The sequence below is a fragment of the Heteronotia binoei genome, chromosome 2 (genome assembly GCF_032191835.1).
Source record: "Heteronotia binoei isolate CCM8104 ecotype False Entrance Well chromosome 2, APGP_CSIRO_Hbin_v1, whole genome shotgun sequence".
Taxonomy (NCBI): domain Eukaryota; kingdom Metazoa; phylum Chordata; class Lepidosauria; order Squamata; family Gekkonidae; genus Heteronotia; species Heteronotia binoei.
The window spans coordinates 97,524,692-97,545,905 of NC_083224.1; the positions used below are offsets into that span (position 1 = coordinate 97,524,692).

The following is a 21,214-nucleotide window of genomic DNA, read 5'->3' on the forward strand; positions in this document are numbered from 1 at the left end:
TTGTGACACAGAAAAGCAGTATACCTCAGGGAGGGAAAGAACCTCAGCTCCTAGCCTGAAAGGGTATACTGCAGGACCCTTCTTCCAAAGGCAGCCTTATCCAAAGCTCTTGTCAGTCCTGTAATGGCTGGTGAATGAGTGGACTGACTTCTGGGAATTGATTCTCACCAACAGGGAACAATTGGTTCATGAAGTGAAAAGTACTGGGCACCTTAGGTAGTTGTGACTATGTAATTTTGGAATATACAGTCTTGGAGAAGGGAAAAGCTATATAGGTTGGACTTCAGGAAAGCAAATTTTGACAAACTTCAACTTATGCCAGGAAGAATCCCATGGCCAGAAATACTTAAGGAGAAGGGAGTTCAAGAGGGGTGCGAGTTTCTTAAAATAAGGTGCATTCAGGAAATGGGAGGAGGGTTTTATAATTAAGGATGAATATGAACAAATAACCAGAGCTTAGAGAGAAAGTTAGGAATGCTGAAGCTCAGTATGAGCTTAGGCTAGTGAGAGGTTCTAAAAACAACAAAAAAAGATTATTTTCTTATGTTCAAAGTAAGAAAAAGAGCAAGGACATGTTAGGCCACTTATAGGAACAGGAAAGAAAAACTGTAACAGGTGATAAGGAGGACAGAACTACTCAACTCCTATTTTTCCTCAGTCTTCTCTTGTGAGGGAAAAGGTGCTCAACATGGCAAATACAGAGCACATGATGAGAGAAGGTAGTTGCAGCCTAGGATCAACATGGGGTAGTATAAACACCAAGTTCAGGGGTGTCAAAGTCATTTGTTATGTGGGCTGGATATGGCATCAACGAGACCTTGTTGGGCTGGGCCATGTGTGCCATAAAATGCAATGCCGAGTAGCAAAGATATAAACTTTATAAAGAGCACAAACAAACAAAATTAAGGATTTTTTTAAAATTTAGAATATTTTTTAAAAATTAGCACTCTTGCAATATTTTATTTAAGTTTCTGATAACAGAGACTTCTTGCTTTGAATTATTGCATCAAAATCTGGAGCCAGTCTGTGCTGTAGCAATCTTGAGTACGTTGCTCAGGTGTGTGTCTATAAGTTGCAAACCTACTTTTGATTTATTGACATTCATTACAGAAATCTCATGGTCAATGCTTTGAGCCTAAGACCCAGGGCAAAACATAAATGGCTGGGCTTTACAAGCTTTTGTACTTAAGTTGCTTCATGTACTGGTCAGCCAATGGAGAAAAAAGATTGAGCAAGTCTGGCAAAGCAAGCTGTGATGCAAAAGCTGTTTATGCTTGTAGCCGCCACCACCTCCTGTGGCAGTGAATTCCATGTGCTAATCACTCTTTGGGTGAATAAGTACTTTCTTTTATCCATTCTAACCTGCTCAGCAATTCCCATTGAATGTCCACAGGTTCTCGTATTGTGAGAAAAGTACTTCTTTCTCTCCCTTCTCTATCCCGTGCATAACCTTGTAAACCTCTATCATGTCACCCCTCAGTCAACATAAGAACATAAGAGAAGCCATGTTGGATCAGGCCAACGGCCCATCCAGTCCAACACTCTGTGTCACACAGTGGCAAAAAATTTTATATACACACATACACTGTGGCTAATAGCCACTGATGGACCTGTGCTCCATAATTTTATCTAAACCCCTCTTGAAGGTGGCTATACTTGTGGCCGCCACCACCTCCTGTGGCAGTGAATTCCACATGTTAATCACCCTTTGGGTGAAGAAGTACTTCCTTTTATCCGTTTTAACCTGTCTGCTCAGCAATTTCATCGAATGCCCACGAGTTCTTGTATTGTGAGAAAGGGAGAAAAGTACTTCTTTCTCTACTTTCTCCATCCCATGCATTATCTTGTAAACCTCTATCATGTCACCCCGCAGTCGACGTTTCTCCAAGCTAAAGAGTCCCAAGCGTTTCAACCTTTCTTCATAGGGAAAGTGCTCCAGCCCTTTAATCATTCTAGTTGCCCTTCTCTGGACTTTCTCCAATGCTATAATATCCTTTTTGAGGTGCGGCGACTAGAACTGCACACAGTACTCCAAATGAGACCGCACCATCGATTTATACAGGGGCATTAAGATACTGGCTGATTTGTTTTTAATTCCCTTCCTAATAATTCCCAGCATGGCGTTGGCCTTTTTTATTGCAAACGCACACTGTCTTGACATTTTCAGTGAGTTATCTACCACGACCCCAAGATCTCTCTCTTGGTCAGTCTCTGCCAGTTCACACCCCATCAACTTGTATTTGTAGCTGGGATTCTTGGCCCCAATGTGTATTACTTTGCACTTGGCCACATTGAACCGCATCTGCCACATTGACGCCCACTCACCCAGCCTCAACAGATCCCTTTGGAGTTCCTAACAATCCTCTCTGGTTCTCACCATCCTGAACAATTTAGTGTCATCCGCAAACTTGGCCACTTCACTGCTCACTCCCAACTCTAAATCATTTATGAACAAGTTAAAGAGCATGGGACCCAGTACCGAGCCCTGCGGCACCCCACTGCTTACCGTCCTCCACTGTAAAGACTGCCCATTTATACTCACTCTCTGCTTCCTATTACTCAGCCAGTTTTTGATCCACAAGAGGACCTGTCCTTTTACTCCATGACTCTCAAGCTTTCTAAGGAGCCTTTGATGAGGAACTTTATCAAAAGCTTTCTGGAAGTCAAGGTAAACAACATCTATCGGGTCTCCTTTGTCCACATGTTTGTTCACCCCCTCAAAGAAATGTAACAGGTTAGTGAGGCAAGATCTTCCCTTGCAGAACCCATGCTGAGTCTTCCTCAATAACCCGTGTTCATCAATGTGCCTACTCATTCTGTCCTTGATAATGGTTTCTACCAACTTTCCCGGTATTGAAGTCAGACTGACTGGCCTGTAATTTCCCGGATCTCCTCTGGAACCTTTTTTAAAGATGGGGGTGACATTTGCTACCTTCCAGTCCTCAGGAACGGAGGCAGATTTCAATGATAGATTACAGATTTTTGTTAGAAGATCCACAAGTTCAACTTTGAGTTCTTTCAGAACTCTCGGATGTATGCCATCCGGACCCAGTGACTTATTAGTTTTTAATTTGTCTATCAGTTGTAGGACCTCCTCTTTTGTCACCTCAATCTGACTCAGGTCTTTCAACACCCCTTCCAAAATTAGTGGTTCTGGGGCAGGCAAAAAGTTCTCATCTTCCACAGTGAAGACGGAGGCAAAAAATTCATTTAGCTTCTCAGCCATTTCCCTATCCTCCTTCAGTAATCCTTTTACCCCATTGTCGTCCAAGGGCCCCACTGCCTCCCTGGCTGGTTTCCTACTTCTAATATATTTGAAGAAAGTTTTATTGTTGGTCTTTATGTTTTTTGCAATATGCTCCTCATAGTCCCTTTTTGCCTGCCTGATCACAGTCTTGCATTTGATTTGCCACAGCCTGTGTTCCCTTTTACTAATCTCACTTGGACTGGTTTTCCACCGCTTAAAGGAGTCCTTCTTACCTTTTACAGCTTCCATTACTTTGTTTGTTAACCATGCAGGCCTTTTCTTATGCCTGTTTGTGCCTTTCCTAACTTGTGGTATGTATTTTATCTGAGCTTCTAGGATTATAGTTTTAAATAGCGTCCAAGCTTCCCCAAGGGTTTTGACCGTATGTACCTTTCCTTTCAGTTTCCTCCTCACATGCCTCCTCATCTCAGTATATTTACCCCTTTTAAAGTTAAACATGGTTGTGGCGATCTTTTTGGACAACTCCCTATTTATACAAACGGTGAAATCAATAACATTATGGTCACTGCTCCCAAGCGGCGCAATTACTTTTACATCTCTCACCAAGTCTTGGGCATTACTTAGGACCAAATCCAGGATCGCCCCACCCCTGGTAGGTTCTGAGACCATCTGCTCCATAGCACAGTCATTGAGAGCATCAAGAAACTCAATCTCTTTCTCTCGACCAGAACACATATTGACCCAATCAATCTGCGGGTAGTTAAAAACGTTTCTCCAAGCTAAAGAACACCAAGCGTTTTAACCTTTCTTCATAGGGAAAGTGTTCCAACCCTCTTTAATCATTCTAGTTGCCCTTTTCTGGACTTTTTCCAAAGCTATAATATCTTTTTTGAGGTGTGGTGACCAGAATTGTACACAGTATTCCAAATGAGGCCGCACCATCAATTTATACAGGGGCATTATGATACTGGCTGATTTGTTTCCAATTCCCTTCCTAATAATTCCCAGCATGGCGTTGGCCTTTTTTATTGCAATCTCACACTGTCTCGACATTTTCAATGGGTTATCTACCATGACCCCAATATCTCTTGGTCAGTCTCTGCTAGTTCACACAGCATCAACTTGTATTTATAGTTAAGATTTTTGGCCTCAATGTGCATTACTTTGCACTTGACCATGTCAAACCTCATTTGCAACTTTGACGCTCACTCATCCAGCCTCGACAGATCCCTTTGGAGTGCCTCACAATCCTCCCTGGTTCTCACCACCCTGAACAATTTAGTGTCAATTGCAAACTTAGCCACTTCACTGCTTACTCCCAACTCCAAATCATTAATGAACAAGTTAAAAAGCATCGGTCCCAGTACAGAGCCCTGTGGCATCCCATTGCTTACAACCATTCACTGAGAAAATTGCCCATTTATACTCATTCTCTTTTTCCTATTAATTAGCCAGCTTTTCATCCACAAGATGACTTGTCCTCTTATCCCATGACTCTCAAGCTTACTAAGGAGCCTTTGATGAGGAGCTTTATCAAAAGCTTTCTGGAAGTCAAGGTAAACATAATCTATCAGGTCTCCTTTGTCCACATGTTTGTTCACCCACTCAAAGAACTCTAACAGATTAGTGAGACAAGATCTTCCCTTAAAAAACCCACGCTGAGTCTTCCTCAATAACTTTTGTTCATCAATGTGCCTACTCATTCTCTCTTTGATAATGGTTTCCACCAACTTTCCCGGTATTGAAGTCAGACTGGCTGGCCTGTAATTTCCCAGATCTCCTTTGGAACCCTTTTTAAAGATGGAGGTGACATTTGCTACCTTCTAGTGCTCAGGAACAGAGGCAGATTTCAATAACAGATCACATATTTTTGTCAGGAGATCCACATTTTCACCTTTGAGTTCTTTCCGAGCCTGGTGACTTATCAGTTTTTAATTTGTCTTATCAGTTGCCAACAACAGTCCGTGTAGTCAAAGCCATGGTATTCCCAGTAGTAATGTATGGATGTGAGAGCTGGACCATAAGGAAGGCCAAGCGCAGAAGAATAGATGCTTTTGAGATATGGTGCTGGAGAAGACTCTTGAGAGCCCCTTGGGCTACAAGAAGACCAAATCAGTCAGTCCTAAGGAAAATCAACACAGACTGTTCCCTGGAAGGTCAGATGCTGAAGCTCAAATACTTTGGCCACCAAATGAGAAGGGAGCACTCCCTGGAGAAGATCTTGATGCTAGCAAAGACAGAAGGCAAAAGATGAGATGGCTGGACAGTGTTACTGATGTAACAAACATGAATTCGGGCAGACTTTGGAGGATGGTGGAAGACAGGGCCTGGCATGACTTTGTCCATGGAGTCGCAAAGAGTCAGACTTGACTGTGCGACTGAACAACAAGAAATCAAATCTCGTCACCTCAATCTGACTCAGATCTTTCAACACCTCTCCCAAGATTAGCGGTTCTGGAATAGGCAAACGTTTCTCATCTTCCACAGTAAAGATGGAGGCAAAAAATGCATTCAACTTCTCAGCCATTTCCCTATCCTCCTTCAGTAATCTTTTTACCCCTTGGTCATCCAAGGGCCCCACTGCCTCCCTGGCTGGTTTCCTGCTTCTAATGTATTTGAAGAAATTTTTATTGTTGGTCTTTATGTTTTTTGCAATATGCTCCTCATAATCCCTTTTTGCCTGCCTGATCAAAGACTTGCATTTGATTTGCCACAGCCTGTGTTCCCTTTTATTAATCTCACTTGGACTAGCTTTCCACCACTTAAAGGAATCCTTCTTACCTTTTACAGCTCCCATTACTTTGTTTGTTAACCATGTAGGCTTTTTAAAATACCTATTTGTGCCTTTCCTGACAAGGTATATATTTTATCTGAGCTTCTAGGATTGTAGTTTTGATCCGGTGGGCAATAACAAACTCCCATAGTTACACTTCCTTTGGGGCCCATTATTGGACCCAAAGCATTTCTAGAAGGGAATCTAATTCTCTTATCTCCTCAGTCTTACTGGACTGTATATCCTCTCTGACATACAGAGCCACCCCACCTCCAACCCTTCCCTCCCTATCCTTCCAATATAATTTATATCCAGGAATCACTGCGTCCCACTGATTCTCCTCATTCCACCAAGTTTCTGAAATGCCCACAATGTCTATGTTTTCCCCCAACACTAAGCATCCCAACTCCCTGATTTAACCTCGGACACTTCTAGCATTTGTATATAAACATCTATAATTTCTCAGGCAAGTTAGGCCTGCAACCTTCCTCCTGCTGACTCAAGACTTTGCCAGGCAGTCCATATTGTTTGTCACCATTTCAGTGGACAACTCTAATCCATAGCCTGGTAGAAAAGTAACAGCTAACCCTTCATCTCTTTGAGATGAGTCAACCCGAACCAAAGACATTTCATCCCGTCAGCTTTCCCCCAAGATTCAGTTTAAAAACTGCTCTACCACCTTTTTGATTTTAAGCACCAGCAGCCTAGTTCCCTCTTGGAACAAGTGGAGACTGTCTCTTTTGTACAGCTCTCGCTTGTTCCAAAAAGCATCCAAGTGGCTAACAAACTTGAACCCTTCCTTCCTACACCATCATCTCTTCCACACAGTGAGACTTCTAAATTGTGCCTGTCTCTCCAGCCTTGCACATGGAACAGGTAGCACTTCTGAGAAGGCTATCTTTGGAGGTCCTGGCCTTGAGTCTCCTGCCTAGCAACCTAAATTTTTCCTCCAGGACCTCACGACTGCATTTCCCCACATCATTGGTGCCAACATCACCACGACCACTGGCTTCTCCCCAGTGCTGTATCAGCCTATCTACAACATGCGTAATGTCTGCTACCTTCACACCGGGCAGGCAAGTCACCATACGGTCAGTATGCGGTTTTACCACCCAGCTGTCTACTTGTCTAAGGATCGAATCACCAATTACCAAGACCCCCCCTCCCTCCCTGCCCAGAGATGGTTCCTTGGCGCGAAAGGATACCCGCTCACCAACTGAAGAAGAGGTCCCTTCTGAGGGCACATGCCCCTTATCCTCAGCACGGTGCCATTCGCGCTTGACCCTCATGCTCCCTGGCAGCAACGGGGCTGCCATGTTCAGAGTGGGGCTCATCTGACAAGTTCCCAAGAGCCTTCCCCAAGTGCTTAACTGACTGTCTCTGTTTCTCCAGGTCAGCACCTCAGCTTCAAGGGTGTGAACTCGTTCCCTGAGGACCAGGAGCTCCTTGCATCGAGCACACACCCAAGACATCTGTCCAGTGGGCAGATAGTCATACATGTGACACTCAGTGCAAAACAATGGAAAGCCCCCACCCCCCTGTTGGCATTCTGCCTTCATAATAGCTTTTTAAATATACAGTCCCTTTAAATCCTTTTGTGTTTAGGTGGCTCTCTTTGCAAAAAGTCTGCTTACCTTATTGGGAACACAAGGGTACTAAAAGAACCTGTGAGTGCAATTTCTCAGCCTTTGGTCATTATTTTTGAGAATTCTTGGAGAACAGGTGAGGTGCCAGAAGACTGGAGTGGGCAAATGTTGTCCCCATCTTCAAGAAGGGGAAAAAGGAGGATCCAGGTAACTACCAACCTGTCAGCTTCATGTCTATACCTGGAAGAGTTTCAGAACAAATAATCAAAAAAGTCAGATCTTTGTGACAAATCTGCTGGAAGGTTTCCCTATTCAGCATCCATTCCAAGTCCAAGGAATTCTGACTAAGCCAGACCATGAAGATACTATTCTCCTCTGCAATGTGAACAGCCTTAAGCGACCAAAGATGAACCTCTGCTCACCATAGGATGTTCTTCGCTTCCACATGCAGGAATTTGGATGTTGTGCCTCCCTGACGGTTGATATAGGACTTGGCAGATGTTTATCCAAGTGTATTAGAACATCCTGTCTTGCTAGAACATCAGTGGCCAAACTTGCTTAACATATGAGCCACATAGAATTGTCAGATGTTTGAGAGCCACAAGACATGAACGTCAGATGTTGGAGGGAGGGAAGGAAGGGAGGAAAAATATATGGGGTGAGAGGGGGAGAGCGGTAGAAAGAAAGCAACTTTAACCTTTAAATACAGTCTCCAAGCCACCAACTGGCTTGCTGAAGTGATTTAAAGAAATACCTTCTCCAAGCTGGTGGGGGCTTCGACAGCCATGCAATGTGTGTGAAAGAGCCACATGTGGCTCCCAAGCTACAGTTTGGCCACCCCTGTGCTAGAAGATCATGAAAGGTAGGAGGCAGAGTTTGATAGCCCTGAGCTCCAAGAAGTTGATGCTCTGAGTAGACTCTTCCTAGGACCAGGTTCCTTGTGCCACCTTTTCCTGAAAGTGCTCTCCCCAACTGCTGAGAATGGCATCCGGACATCTGAAGTCATCAACAGCATCTTCAGCTCCTGACATTCAGACACCTGAAGGCATCAACAGCATCTTCGGCTCTCCAAGCTGGCTAACAGGGCGGTGGGGGCTTCGAGAGTCATGCAATATGTGCGAAAGAGCCACATGTGGCTCCCAAGCCACAGTTTGGCCACCCCGTCCTGGAAGATCATGAAAGGTCAGGAGGCAGAGTTTGATAGCCCAGAGCTCCAAGAAGTTGATGCTCTGAGTAGACTCTTCCTGGGACCAGGTTCTTTGTGCCATCTTTTCCTGAAAGTGCTCTCTCCAACTGCTGAGAATGGCATCCGGACATCTGAAGTCATCAACAGCATCTTCGGGTCCTGAAGCAGGGTCCAATCCTGGAACCTGGATGGGGAGATCCACCACTGGAGTTCCTGAATCAGCAATACTGGAAGCTCGACTAGCTGAAACTGCCTGCTGGGTATAACATCCTGGACAGGGAGGAGGAACCTTTGGAGAGGGCGAGCATGTAACCTGGCCCATGGAACAATGTCCTGACATGACACTAACATCCCCAGAAGACTCACCAAGGTCCTAACTTCCTCTTGGGAATGTTGGGTGAGCTCCTGTATCATGTCAGAATCTTCTGTCTCTCTTGAGATAAGAACACACCATCTCAAACTGTGTCTTTGGTAACCCTCAGTTGGAGAATTCTCTGGGCTAGGAACAAGCAGCTCTTTTCCATGCTGATAATGAACCTATGGTCTTGCAGGCAAGAAACCCCTAGATACATATCCATTATACCTTGTTGAAAAGAGGGTGACCTGATTAAGATGTCATCGAGATACGGGAAAATGGAAGCTCCCTGTGTTCTTAGATGCACCACCAGCAAGAGCAGATCTTTTGGTGATCTTGGTGCTGTCTTGAAGCCAAAGGAGCCTGGTATTGGAAATGCAGACCATTATAAGAGAAGCATGGGATTTGATGGGATTCCTGAATTGGAATAAGCAAATAACACTGTGACAGGTCTACTAACATCAGGAATTCTCCTTTCTGAATCAATAAAGAGTATGGCTTTGAGATTTTCCATCCTGAACTTTTTCAGTCTTCTGTTCAGCCATTTCAAATCCAGAATGGCCCTCTCGTCTCCATTCTTTTTCGGAACTACAAAGAAGATTGAGTAGACCCGATGCCTTTATGGGCCTCCAGAACCACTTCTATTGCTTCAATAGACAATAAATGCTGAAAGGCCTAAAGAAGGAGCTTCCTTGGGACTTGTATGAATCTGGCAAGAGGAGTGAAGTACAATTCCAGAGAGTGGCCATTTGCAACCATATCCATAACCCACCTGTTGTCCACTGTCACCTCCCAATGAGCTACAAACAGTTGAAGACATCCTCCTATACTTGGTGGGTCTGAATCTTTGTAGTAGTCATGCTGAGTTGTTCTTGGGACCCCATGGGGTCTGGGGCTTGCAGGTCTATGGAAAGATGAGCTAGTGCTTCTTGCCTGTTCGGGCTGCCATCTCCCTTTGGTGGGTTTTGAAAGTTGGAAACCAAAAGTCCATTTAGGGTCACAAAAGGAATGGAAGCGTTTCTTCAGCTAGTGTTCCCTCTTGCATGAAGGCAAAGACCTCTTCTTGTCTTTAATCAGCTATCTGTCCATTCCTTCACCAAAAAAGATGCATGCTTTTAAAGGGCATGCTAGCCACCCAAGAATGGTTCTTCTTCCCAGTTGCAGAGCCAGGTGTTACGTCTTGCTGTAATGTTGGATGCCATTGCTCTGGTCCATAGTGTTATCATGTCCAGTGATGTGTCAGCAGAAAAGGCCATGGCAAGGGCAATCTTGTTCTTTTTCATCCTCACCTGGAGTACTGTCTCAGTTATGGAGGCCTCTCTTCAAAAAGGATGTAGACAAACAGGTGCATAAAAGAACAATAAAGATGATCAGGGGACTGGAAACCAACCCCTACAAGGAAAGGCTGAAGGATTTGAGAATTTTCAGTCTGGAGAAGCTGAGGGGGTGCACGATTGCTTTCTAATTATTTGGAAAAGCTGTCAGAAAAGGGCAGGGAGCTGGCAGCAGAGGATCGAATTCACAATAATGGGTTTATATTACAGGCAGAAAGGTACTGGTTGGATATTAGGAAAACACTCAGCTATATTTGCTGTTGGGCTACCAGTCAGCCTCAGTCCCATCATCTTTGGCTGAGGGTTTGGAGGCCGTAGGGGGCTGGCTAAAGAAGAGTAGACTGAAACTGAACACCTCAAAGACAGAGGTTCTGTGGCTGGGGGGACTGGGGCTGGAGTTGGAGCGCAGATTGCCAGTTCTGGACAGGGTACTACTAACACCAGTGCCAACCGTCAAGAGCTTGGGAGTGACCCTGGATGCCTCTCTTTTAATGGAAGCCCAGGTTGCACATATTGCTAAAGTGGCGTTCTTTCATCTATACCAAGCTAGGTAACTGTCTCCCCTCCTGTTTCGTTCGGACCTAGCCATAGTAATCCATGCAAGGGTCACCTCCAGGCTAGACTACAGTAACTTGCTCTATGCTCGCCTACCCTTGACTTTGTCCTGAAAACTCCAACGGGTCCAGAATATGGTGCTGCAAGTCCTGACAGGAATGCCATGGACGGCACTACAACTACCTGACACAGGGCCGCCCTTCAGGATACCTCAGAAACTTCAGGTGATCCAGAATACGGCTGCCAGGCTCTTGATGAGGTCATCTTGGTCTACCCATATACACCAGTCTTGAGGCAGCTGCACTGGTTGCCAATTTGTCTCTGGATTAGGCTCAAGGTGTTGGTTATAACCTTTAAAGCCCTAAACTGTCTGGGACTAGCATACCTGAAGGACAGCCTTTCCTGATATAAACCTCCCATGCTGCTTGCGCTCATCATCACACAAGTTCTTGACGGTGCCTAGTCCTCGGGAACTCCAATTTGCTTCCACTAGAGTAAGGACTTTTTGTTATCATATCCCCATCCTAGCGGAATGCCTTATCAGAAGAGATGTGTGATCTACAAGACCTATCAAAAGAGTCAGTTTGCTGTAGTGGTTAAGTGAACAGACTCTAACCTGGGAGAACTGAGTTTGATTCTCCACTCCACCACCTGCATGTATGACCTTGGGTCAGTCATACCTCTCTCAGAGCTGTTCTACTCAAGAGCAGTTCTTGGAGAGCTTTTTCAGCCCCACCTATCTCACAGGGTGTCTGTTGTGGCGAAGGGAAGGGAAGGGAGATTGCAAGTCACTCTGAGACTGAGTGAAGGGTGGGGTATAACTCCAATCTCTTCTTCTTTAAGCTTCTGCAGGGCATGTAAGATAGAGCTTTTCCAGCAGGCCTTTGGCTATTTTTTTTTATTTTCAGCAGCTATTGGTCTACTAGATGTTTTCTGTCTGTAATATTTCTAGGTACTGGGAGAAGGTTTTAACTTTTTAAATCTTTTTAATAATGGTCCTTATGGTTCAGTTGTATGTATTTTTTTAATGTTGTGATCCACCCCAAGCCCTGCATTGTGGGACAGGGGTGGGATATAAATCTAAACTGTAAACAAATAAACAGTAACAGTAGTTCAGCAGTGGAATTGGTGGCCTAGGGAGGTACTGTCCTCTTCACTGACAGTCTTCAAGTAGAGGCTGGATGCTTTAGACCAGAGGTGTCAAACTTATTTGTTACAAGGGCTGGATCTGACATAAATGTCACTTTGTCAGGCTGGACTGTGTGTGCCATAAAATGTAACATGAAGTACCAGGGATATAAACTTTATTAAGATTATTTCAGATGCCAACTGGCAATAGACTTGATTGGATTAGGAGTGATATGCAGAGGCGTAGTAGGCATAGAGATATCACCATTGATGACACAAAAAACCTAGTTCTCTGGTCCAGGAGGATGCAAAGAATAAATGGACATAAGTCTGAAGAAGTGAGCAGTGACTCATGAAAGCTCATGCCCTGCCACAAATTCTGTTAGTCCCTGAGGTGCTAATGGACTCTTGCTCCATTCCACTAATAAAGCTTGAAATCTGTGCTGTTAGGTTTCTTTTATTATTATTTTTCATCTGTTAGACCTGAAAAGGAGGATCTCTCCAAGTAAAATAATGTATTGCTTTCAGACTGGACAAAATCCACTCACTGCTAGTGATAATAAAAAATTTAAAAAGCAAGGGGGGGGGTTTAATGTGAAGAAAGGCAGCCAAGTGAAGTAAGAAGAGAGAAAGAGAGACCACATGTTGAAATGAAATATATGGAACTATAAATGTATTTTCAAATAGTCATCTACTTTCAGTCATTAAACCATGGAATCCAATCCAAGTGTTGTAATTCATAATCAGGGTCTTTTTGAAAGAAAATAAAACCCCAGAAGGCACATAGAAATCTAATCTTTATTTAAAAAAAACTTTTCGGAATAAGCCAAAATAATTTTCTTTTAATTCCCCTTATCCCAAATGCATCTCATTCCTGCCCTCCTTCCTTTTTTAATGTGTGTGTACCTGAGAGAGACAGACAGAAAGACAGAGACAGAGACCGACCGACCAACCAGGGCTTGTCAGAAGAATCTCCCCCCTCCCCAAAGAAGTGTGCATGCACAGGAAAGCTTACACCTAGAATACAACTTTGTTGGTCTTAAAGGTGCCATGGGACTACCTCTCTTTCTTGTTTGCTCTGTCTCTCTTTCCTTCCACCTCCCTCCCTCCCCAAACAAGGGAAGACAGGTTTGGCTATGCAGCTGCAGCCCCAGTGAAGGACACAGGAGAGAATGGAGGGAGTTTTTCTCCGGAGCACACAAGTGCACTCTCTTTTTCCTTCCCTAAGGAGGAAGAGAGGCTTAGTGACACAAGAGCAGTAGTAGCCAGGAGAAAGAAGCAGGAGACAGCCAGTTCTTCCTGTTTGCAGGCCACATATTTGACACCCCTGTTTTAATCTGATCCTCCATTGAACAAAGGGGTTGGATTAGACAGCCTATATGGCCCCTTCCAACTCTGATTCTACAATTCTATGTGTATCTATAATGTGTAACTTAGACTGTGACAAGAATCAACAGGTGTATTACAAATCTAATCATTTCATAGAAACTCATTTTCCACAATTTAAGAAGCCTTGTTTAATTACCCAATGCCGAGTGCAACACCTGTGAGTTAGGGACAGCAGCTGATCATTCAAATTTTCAAATGTCTCCACTTTGATAATGTTATAACTATGCAAACTATTGGACAAGCTGCAAAGAGATCAGGATCCAAAGCAGCATATGCAGAAAGCAGAAAATGACACTGACAGCCACTTCCAACTTGCACCAACAAAAATGATGCTAGGCCGAACATTACTATTCTACTACCAATATATTGTTTAGAAAGGCTCTAAAACATGGAAATGGGTGAAGTGGTTTGATCTCACCTTTCCATTATATATTTCAAAGAATGTTACATAGACTTCCAAGCCTTGAGCCTTGTACCGTGGCTGGTTCTGAAGGAGGAAAACATCCTGTGCTGGTAAGGGAAAGAATAGTTACAAGACATAAGTTTTTTTAAACAATGTTGTGTGTTTTGAGGTCCTTCCCCAAAGTGCTTCCACAAGTTGTGAAGCACTTCTTTAAGTCCCCTATTTGAAGTATTTACTACAGACGCTAGTAATTGTAGTGCCATTATACCAAAGTGGTACAAAGGAGGAGTAGGGAATGGTGCTATCAGGGAACTTCAACAGAGCTTAAAGCATACTGGTAGTTAGGATGTTCCCCAGATAGTGCTGAGATCGAGTTCTCAAAATCTGCTTGCAATCCCCGGGCCAAAGGAGGCCCGACTTAAGTCGACCAGAGACAGGGCCTTTTCAATTACAGCCCCTTGCTGGTGGAACCAGCTACCGGAAGAGGTGAGGGCCCTGCGGGACCTTGGGCAGTTCTGCAGGGCCTGTAAGACAGTCCTCTTCCGGTTGGCATACAACTGATCGGTATTTGAAAATTTCGAATAGAAGGCTGTAGTATGATACTTTGGTAAATGGCTTTGTTTTACTGTTTTTACTGGTTTATTGTTTAAATGTTGTAAATTGATGTATTTTAAAACTTAATCCTATGTTAGAACTTTTGTGTTGTGAGCCGCCCTGAGCCGCTTTGGTGGGAAGGGCAGGATATAAATTAAATAAAATGAAAATGAAATGAAGGATCCATCCAAGTGGCTACTAGGTCTATTCCTTTCCTATTAAAGAGAAAGTCAGGCGCAAGCCCTACAACCTGACTTAGTATACCTGCCAGGTGATACCCATGCTAGAACGCTGCACCTTAATAGGTGATACCTGCCACGTGATACCCATGCTAGAACGCTGCACCTTAATAGGATACAGAGGAAGACGAGACTAGCTTTACTGGGGCTTTGTTGGAGACCTGGAGCTACTGGAAACTGTCACTGCTGTAAGAAGCCTTCAGTGACTAAGGTTGTGAGGAACCTTCTTTATGTATATTGTGGTTTGTTTTGTATTGCCATAATACTTGGCCTCATTGAGCTTCCTTTGACCACCCAAATCCGTTGAAAGAACCCTTGCCTCAGGCAAGAAGACAGCTTCTGGCTCAACAGCAATTAAAACAAAATACTTAACTAGGAAGACATAGCTTGCCTGACCTAGACATCTGCATATTCCTGCCTCTTATTATTATTAAGGTTCTGATAAAGACAATACGTACATGCAAAAGCATATATTCCTTTGGAAGCATTCTGCATTTTCCCAGAGAAGTTTCCTCCCATCGTCTGAAGAGAGAACATGTATTAGTGAACATCCTTAGTAGCTGTAGTGGTATCTCATTATCTTTGCCTCTCTCTGATTAATCAGTTTTGCAAATATGCAAGGTATTTTTACTATTATTCCATTAGAGCCAAGATGCAATACTAGTCCACAGCCCTCATTCAAAAATGCATAATTAGACTGAATATGCACATAAACCAGGTAATACAGGTATGTCACTTTGCAAATGTCAATTATGGTTCAAGAGTAATACTCTAAAACAGATTTCAAAACAATGCTTAATACAGCAGTACCAACTGACTGGGATGGTAGAAAGTTAGGAAAGGCACAGAAAGACAGACGCTTCCCCAGCTCCCCACAGTGCAGGAGATTTGAGTAAACTGACCAGGACAATCCTGTTTTATGCAAATTATTGCTAGAGCTTTTAATTACTCTATTGATTAAAAATTATCTTCATCTTAAAGGACAAAAATCTTAAGACAAGTCTGAAGAAACAGTTTACACCTTGGCTGAATCAATCAGTTACATAGCTTAGGTAAACCAGAATGTGGGAACAAGACACTTACGTGCGTTTTTCCACTGCCAGTCTGACCATATGCAAAACATGTAGCTTTTCCTCCCTCAAAGATGGTCTGCACAAGTGGTCTAGCAGTAAACCTGGGCAAGCATAATTAATATAGTTTAGTAGATTAACTTATATTTTGCATCACTGCACAAGTGCATTTATGAAATCCAAGTTCCTACATAGGCCAGATATAAGAAATACTCAGTTAAAAAGCTAATTGTAATAAATTCATGTTTAAAAAAATTAAACACCATTACAAATTGATTAGGGAAACAAAGATCAGGAGTCTAACATTTGTATAATCACAAGTGTCCAAATTACAAATTCATAAAGTGTCCCACATGATCCAGCCACACCACTCTGGTAACAGTGCCACTAGCTGGATCAGTCATTTCACAGAATCTAGCCTCCTTAGGCTCCAGAACAAGGACCAAGATACTTTTTTCCTGAATATTTTATTGGTTTCTATTTGAATATCTAAGTGGCCTTTGTGAGATGTTCATTATCATGTCAAATTGTGAGTAGTTCATATGAGTCACTTTGATATCACATGAAAAATACTCAACAATCTTTTGCTAAAATTCTTATTTCATTTGTGTAGTAATTAAGACCACAGATCTTGGAAGCTAAGCAGAGTCAACTGTGGTTAGTACTTGGATGGGAGACTGTCCTTGAAATACCAGTCGGGAAGTGGGGACAGAATTATACAGCCAGCTCCCTGAAAATCCTCCAGGCCCCCAGAAGGGGTCAGTCACCAGAGGCCAACATGACTTCCAGGTGTAGACACACACGTGCACAAATATATATATGTATATATGTGTGTGTGTGTGTGTGTGTGTGTGTGTATTTTTAAGCCAGAATCCCCTGCTGGGGAGGGGACTGGACACAGTGGTCATAAAACATCTTTTCTGCACTCCCATAAAAGATCTATTTCTACTTTTTGAAGGCCACAACTATAAACAAGTGGCACCTGCAAAAACTTGCAGGAGGTATTTCATCCTCCCCACAAACTATCTTATCTTTCCCTTTCCTGAAAACCCTTATAGCCTCTCCCTGTTTCCTGCTTCCTTCTCTCTTTACCATCCAACTGTCTACATTTATCTGCCCCTCTGTATTCAGCTTTTCCCACCCCCCTCCCAGCAGCCTATCTAGAAAAACTATGGCCCAGCAATGTGGTGCCAGCCACTGGGCCAGGCGCACTTGCACAGTAGGGAACCCTCAAGGACTTCTGGCGTAGTACCTCACTCTCCCCTGTATGCTCCTTCCCACACAATTTCCTTTTTCCTTTCTCCTGACAACCCCCATATCCTCTCCCCGCCTCATTTTTTCCTTCTCAGACATACACCTACCTTTTATCTGCCTCCCATCTTCTACTATATTTATTCACTTCATTCATACCTCACCTTTCTCCACAGTGATTCTCCTCTCCTTTTGATCTGCACAATAACCATGTGAGGTAGGTTAGGCTGAAACTATGTGATGGGCCTAAAATCACCCAGTGAGCTTTCACAGCCAGATTGGGATTCAATTCCCTAAACATTACTCTGATGTTTTAACCACTTCACCATGCTGGCTTTTGCAGGGTGCCTTTTATATAATAATAATAATAATAATAATTTTTTATTTCTATCCCGCCCTCCCCGCCGGAGCGGGCTCAGGGCGGCTACTTTTACTGAACAGTAGCAAGCAGCTAGACCCCCTTGCAAACCAGGTGCTATCTAGTCACCCAAAGGTCACTGCCAGGCCTTAGGTTGTCAACATCCAGGTGAAATCTGGAGATCTCCTGGAATTGCAACAGATTTCCAGATTATAGAGATCTGTCCCCCTGGAGAAAATGGCTGCTTTTGAGGGTGGACCCTGGCGTTTTATCTGGCTGAGGCCCCTCCCCAAACCCCATCCCCCTAGATTGCACCAATAATCCCCAAGAATTTCCCAACCTGGAGCTAGCAACTTTAGCCTCAGGCCTGGCCCCAGTGAGCCTTCCCCTCAAAGATCAAAAAGAGTGAAGGAGAAGGCCTTCCCTACCACCTTTCACTCACAGAAACTCCAAGCCTGGAATACCTAACAATAACCACTAAGAAAATCTGTTTCATAAGCCACAGCGGCTCCTTTTATCTTCTGAGGGTTTTTCAAAAACCCCAACGTATTTTCAGATTTATCTTTTTCTGCAAACCTGGGGTGTTTTTTTGGTTTTATAGAAAGTGGGAATCCACAAGGACTTGTGGAAGGCATCTCATTTCCCCCTTCCCTGCTATTTCCTCTTTCCCTTTCCTGAAAGTCCCCATAGCCTCTCATTTCCGACTTCCTTCTCTCCTTCTGGGGTTGCCAGCCTCCTGGTAGGGCCTGGAAATCTCCTGGAATCACAACAGATTTCCCAGTGATAGAGATCAGTTCTCCTTAGGGTTGTCAGATCCAGGTTGGAAAATTCCTGGAGATTTGGGGATGGAGTCTTAGGGAGGGAAAAAACCTCAGCAGGGTATAATGCCATACAGTCCGCTCTCAAATCAGAAATTTTCTCATGGGGAACTGATCTCTGTCATCTGGAGAACAATTGTAATTCTGGTCTCCAGCCCCCACCTAGTTCCCCTGGAGGAAATGGCTGCTTTGGAATGTGGAATCTATGACATTGTACCCCCCTGAGGTCCCTTCCCTCATCAAACCACATATCCAATTTACTAGTAATTTCCTAACCTGGAGTAGGCAACACTATAATCTTCCTACCAAACAGCCAACCTATTTATTATATACTTCATTTATTACTATATTTATTATATACCCCATGTCTCTCCATAGGGGAGACCAAAGTATATAATAAATATAGCTGAATATGGGAGGCAGATAAAAGGTAGGTTGGTGAATGGCTTAGAAGGAGAGAATGAGGCAGAGAAAGGGGGAGAGGATTTGGCGGTTGCTGGGGAGGGAAAGAGAATATAGTAGGCGGAGGGAGAAACAGGAAAGTGAGGTACTGCAAGCCCTTGAGGGTTCCCTTCCATGCAATTGGACCTGCTCAGTGGCTGACACTATACAACCAGGTTAGTTTTCCTAGACAGAAGCTGCCAGGGGTGGGGAGGGAAAGCTTAAGATGGAGGTGCAGATAAAGTTAGGTTGCTAGGCCTGGCAGCAACCTCTGGGTGACTTCATATTACTCAACTTGCATCTCAATTAGGACTGGCTGCTTGCTACTGTTCAACAGCTGCCACACTATGAAAGCCATTGTGACCTTCAGAGTAGCAGTTAGAGCTTCAGAGTAGGGTCTGGGAGATACAGGTTTGAATCCCCATCCGGCTGCAGAAGCTCACTGGGTGATTAGGGAACCTACCTCACAGGGTTGTGCAGATAAAAAAGGAGAGGAAAATAATGTAAGCTGCTTTGGTCTTCCCCATGGAGAGACATGGGGTATATAATAAATATATCCCTTCCCCCTGACTTTTACTAACAGAAGCAAGCTTGGAATAATGTGGTTGCCTACCAACAGCCACTGAGGGAATTTGCTGCTTAAAGCAACAGGCACTCCCTTTTATCATTTTGGGGAGGTATTTCAGATTGCACATTTTTTTGAAACCTAGGATGCTTTCCAAGTTTGTAGAAAGATCTGTCTTGCCTGTTCACGGCTCCAATCACCAGATTTAAGTATCCTCAGATTTAGCTGACTTGGCTATTAGTATACAGATGGTAATTAGAGGAGGACCTGCAAGGACTCAGGGGGAAAAAACATCCCATTCTTGCAGCTTCACTTTCTCCCCTATTGCTTGACTCCACCTTCCCATCGCTTTCTCCTTTTTCCTTTCCCATTACTGTATTCTCTCTTTCTCCCCACCCACTTCCAGTCACTCCTACCCTCTTGCCAAAGCCTCCCAAAATCTTCTGAAAGCTTGGAAAGGTTCTGTTCCAAGCCACTGCTGCTGCCCATCCAATGGGCATGGATTGGAGGCAAAAGCACTTTTGACCTGATTCAGCTGGGTTGCCTTGCCAAGAGACTTAGAGTGAACAGGAACATGGGGGGGAAAGACACAAAAGCAGTGAAGGGGTAAGCATTTTCCAACTCAACCCTCCCTCATACTGTGTTCCTCATCACCTCCCCCAATCCCTCCTGCCAGCACAGTCCCCCCTCTCATCCCATTGCAGCCTCCTTTCACAACGGTAGGTGAGTTTTGCTTTAGTTTAAATCCACCTTGCTTTTTCAGCTTTTCTGCAAATCTGAGAATTCTTCTAGATTTGTAGAAAAATTCTCCCTATCAATACATGACCTCATGTTTAGATTTTTAAAAATCTGTAATCTGGAGTCACTGATCAGAATTAGATACATTAATAGACCTAAAACCTGAAGTACAAAAATATCTGTTTCCAACACAGAACTACAATGTCCCTGAAGAGGGTTAGCATGCCATAATTATACTACGTGCACAATGCAGGGACTTCCAGATGGACTGTGTCTATCTGCAACAGGATAGAAGGAAGCTTGCAGGCTGTTTCTATTAACAGTGCAAATTCTACACAAGTTTCAACCTTCCTTACAAAAAAAAAGGCAGTTAAATGTTAATTACTGAAAGACAGTCAGAAGCAACAAGTAAGCATACAGAATATCATCTTTGGTTCAATTTAGACATCAAACTAAGCCATAGTTAAGGAAGCTTAAGTTTGGTAAGATATTTGAATTGACAAATCTAGTTTGTATTCAAATCAAAATCAAACCATTATTTGAAGTGGGTGTGCAACAAATGTTTGATGTGATGTCTGAATTGAGTGTAAATACAGCAATGAGTTTATCTGGTTTCACAGGTGGATCACTGTAAAATTCTAGATTTCTTTTGATGATTTAGATGTACAACTTCATCATAACTCAAATGTTCAGTAAGGAGCTCCATGCAACAGGTGTCACATATTTTAAAAATGTTTACCATGGTAGTAACCTCTGTACACTACCTGCATGCTTACACACCTGCCAGCTGGGACAAACAACATTGTTGTATATGATGTATACTTGCAAGTCAATATGAGAAACAAAAACCTTTAAAAATGAGGAACCTGTTACACAGAGCACCAAAATGGATTAGTTTTTTGGCAACACCTCAAATAGGAAGCATCATATATAAATGGGCCCTCAATGGTTAACATTTGCACATGGTCACTACTTTACACTGTTCACCACCACTAGGAGGAAAGACATACATTACCAATAAACCATTTCATTGGAAGCTGTTTCATCAAATGAGAAGTCAAATCGAAAAGCCTGGTTTTCAAGGTATTTTGTCAGATCCACCTTCACCTTTGGTTCATGTACCAGGATGGTGTTTCTGTTAGCTACTGTGATTATATCACATTCCTTCTTTCCAAGTTCTGTTTATAAGAAAGCAAAGTAGTTGGTATCATGAAATCAGATAC

General features: G+C 43.4%; 1 protein-coding gene across 2 annotated transcripts in view; it reads right to left on the reverse strand.

Annotated features, from left to right (window-relative positions):
• The window catches only part of KIF2C (kinesin family member 2C), a 63,066-nt gene that overhangs the window by 16,193 nt on the left and 25,659 nt on the right, over nucleotides 1-21,214 (reverse strand). For both annotated transcript variants that reach the window (XM_060231694.1, XM_060231693.1), the window contains exons 10-13: nucleotides 21,007-21,169; nucleotides 15,834-15,924; nucleotides 15,209-15,272; nucleotides 13,933-14,024 (exon numbers count right to left, since the gene is read on the reverse strand). In XM_060231694.1, the coding sequence (XP_060087677.1) occupies nucleotides 13,933-14,024; nucleotides 15,209-15,272; nucleotides 15,834-15,924; nucleotides 21,007-21,169 (410 nt within the window). The remainder of the gene's footprint in view (nucleotides 1-13,932; nucleotides 14,025-15,208; nucleotides 15,273-15,833; nucleotides 15,925-21,006; nucleotides 21,170-21,214) is intronic.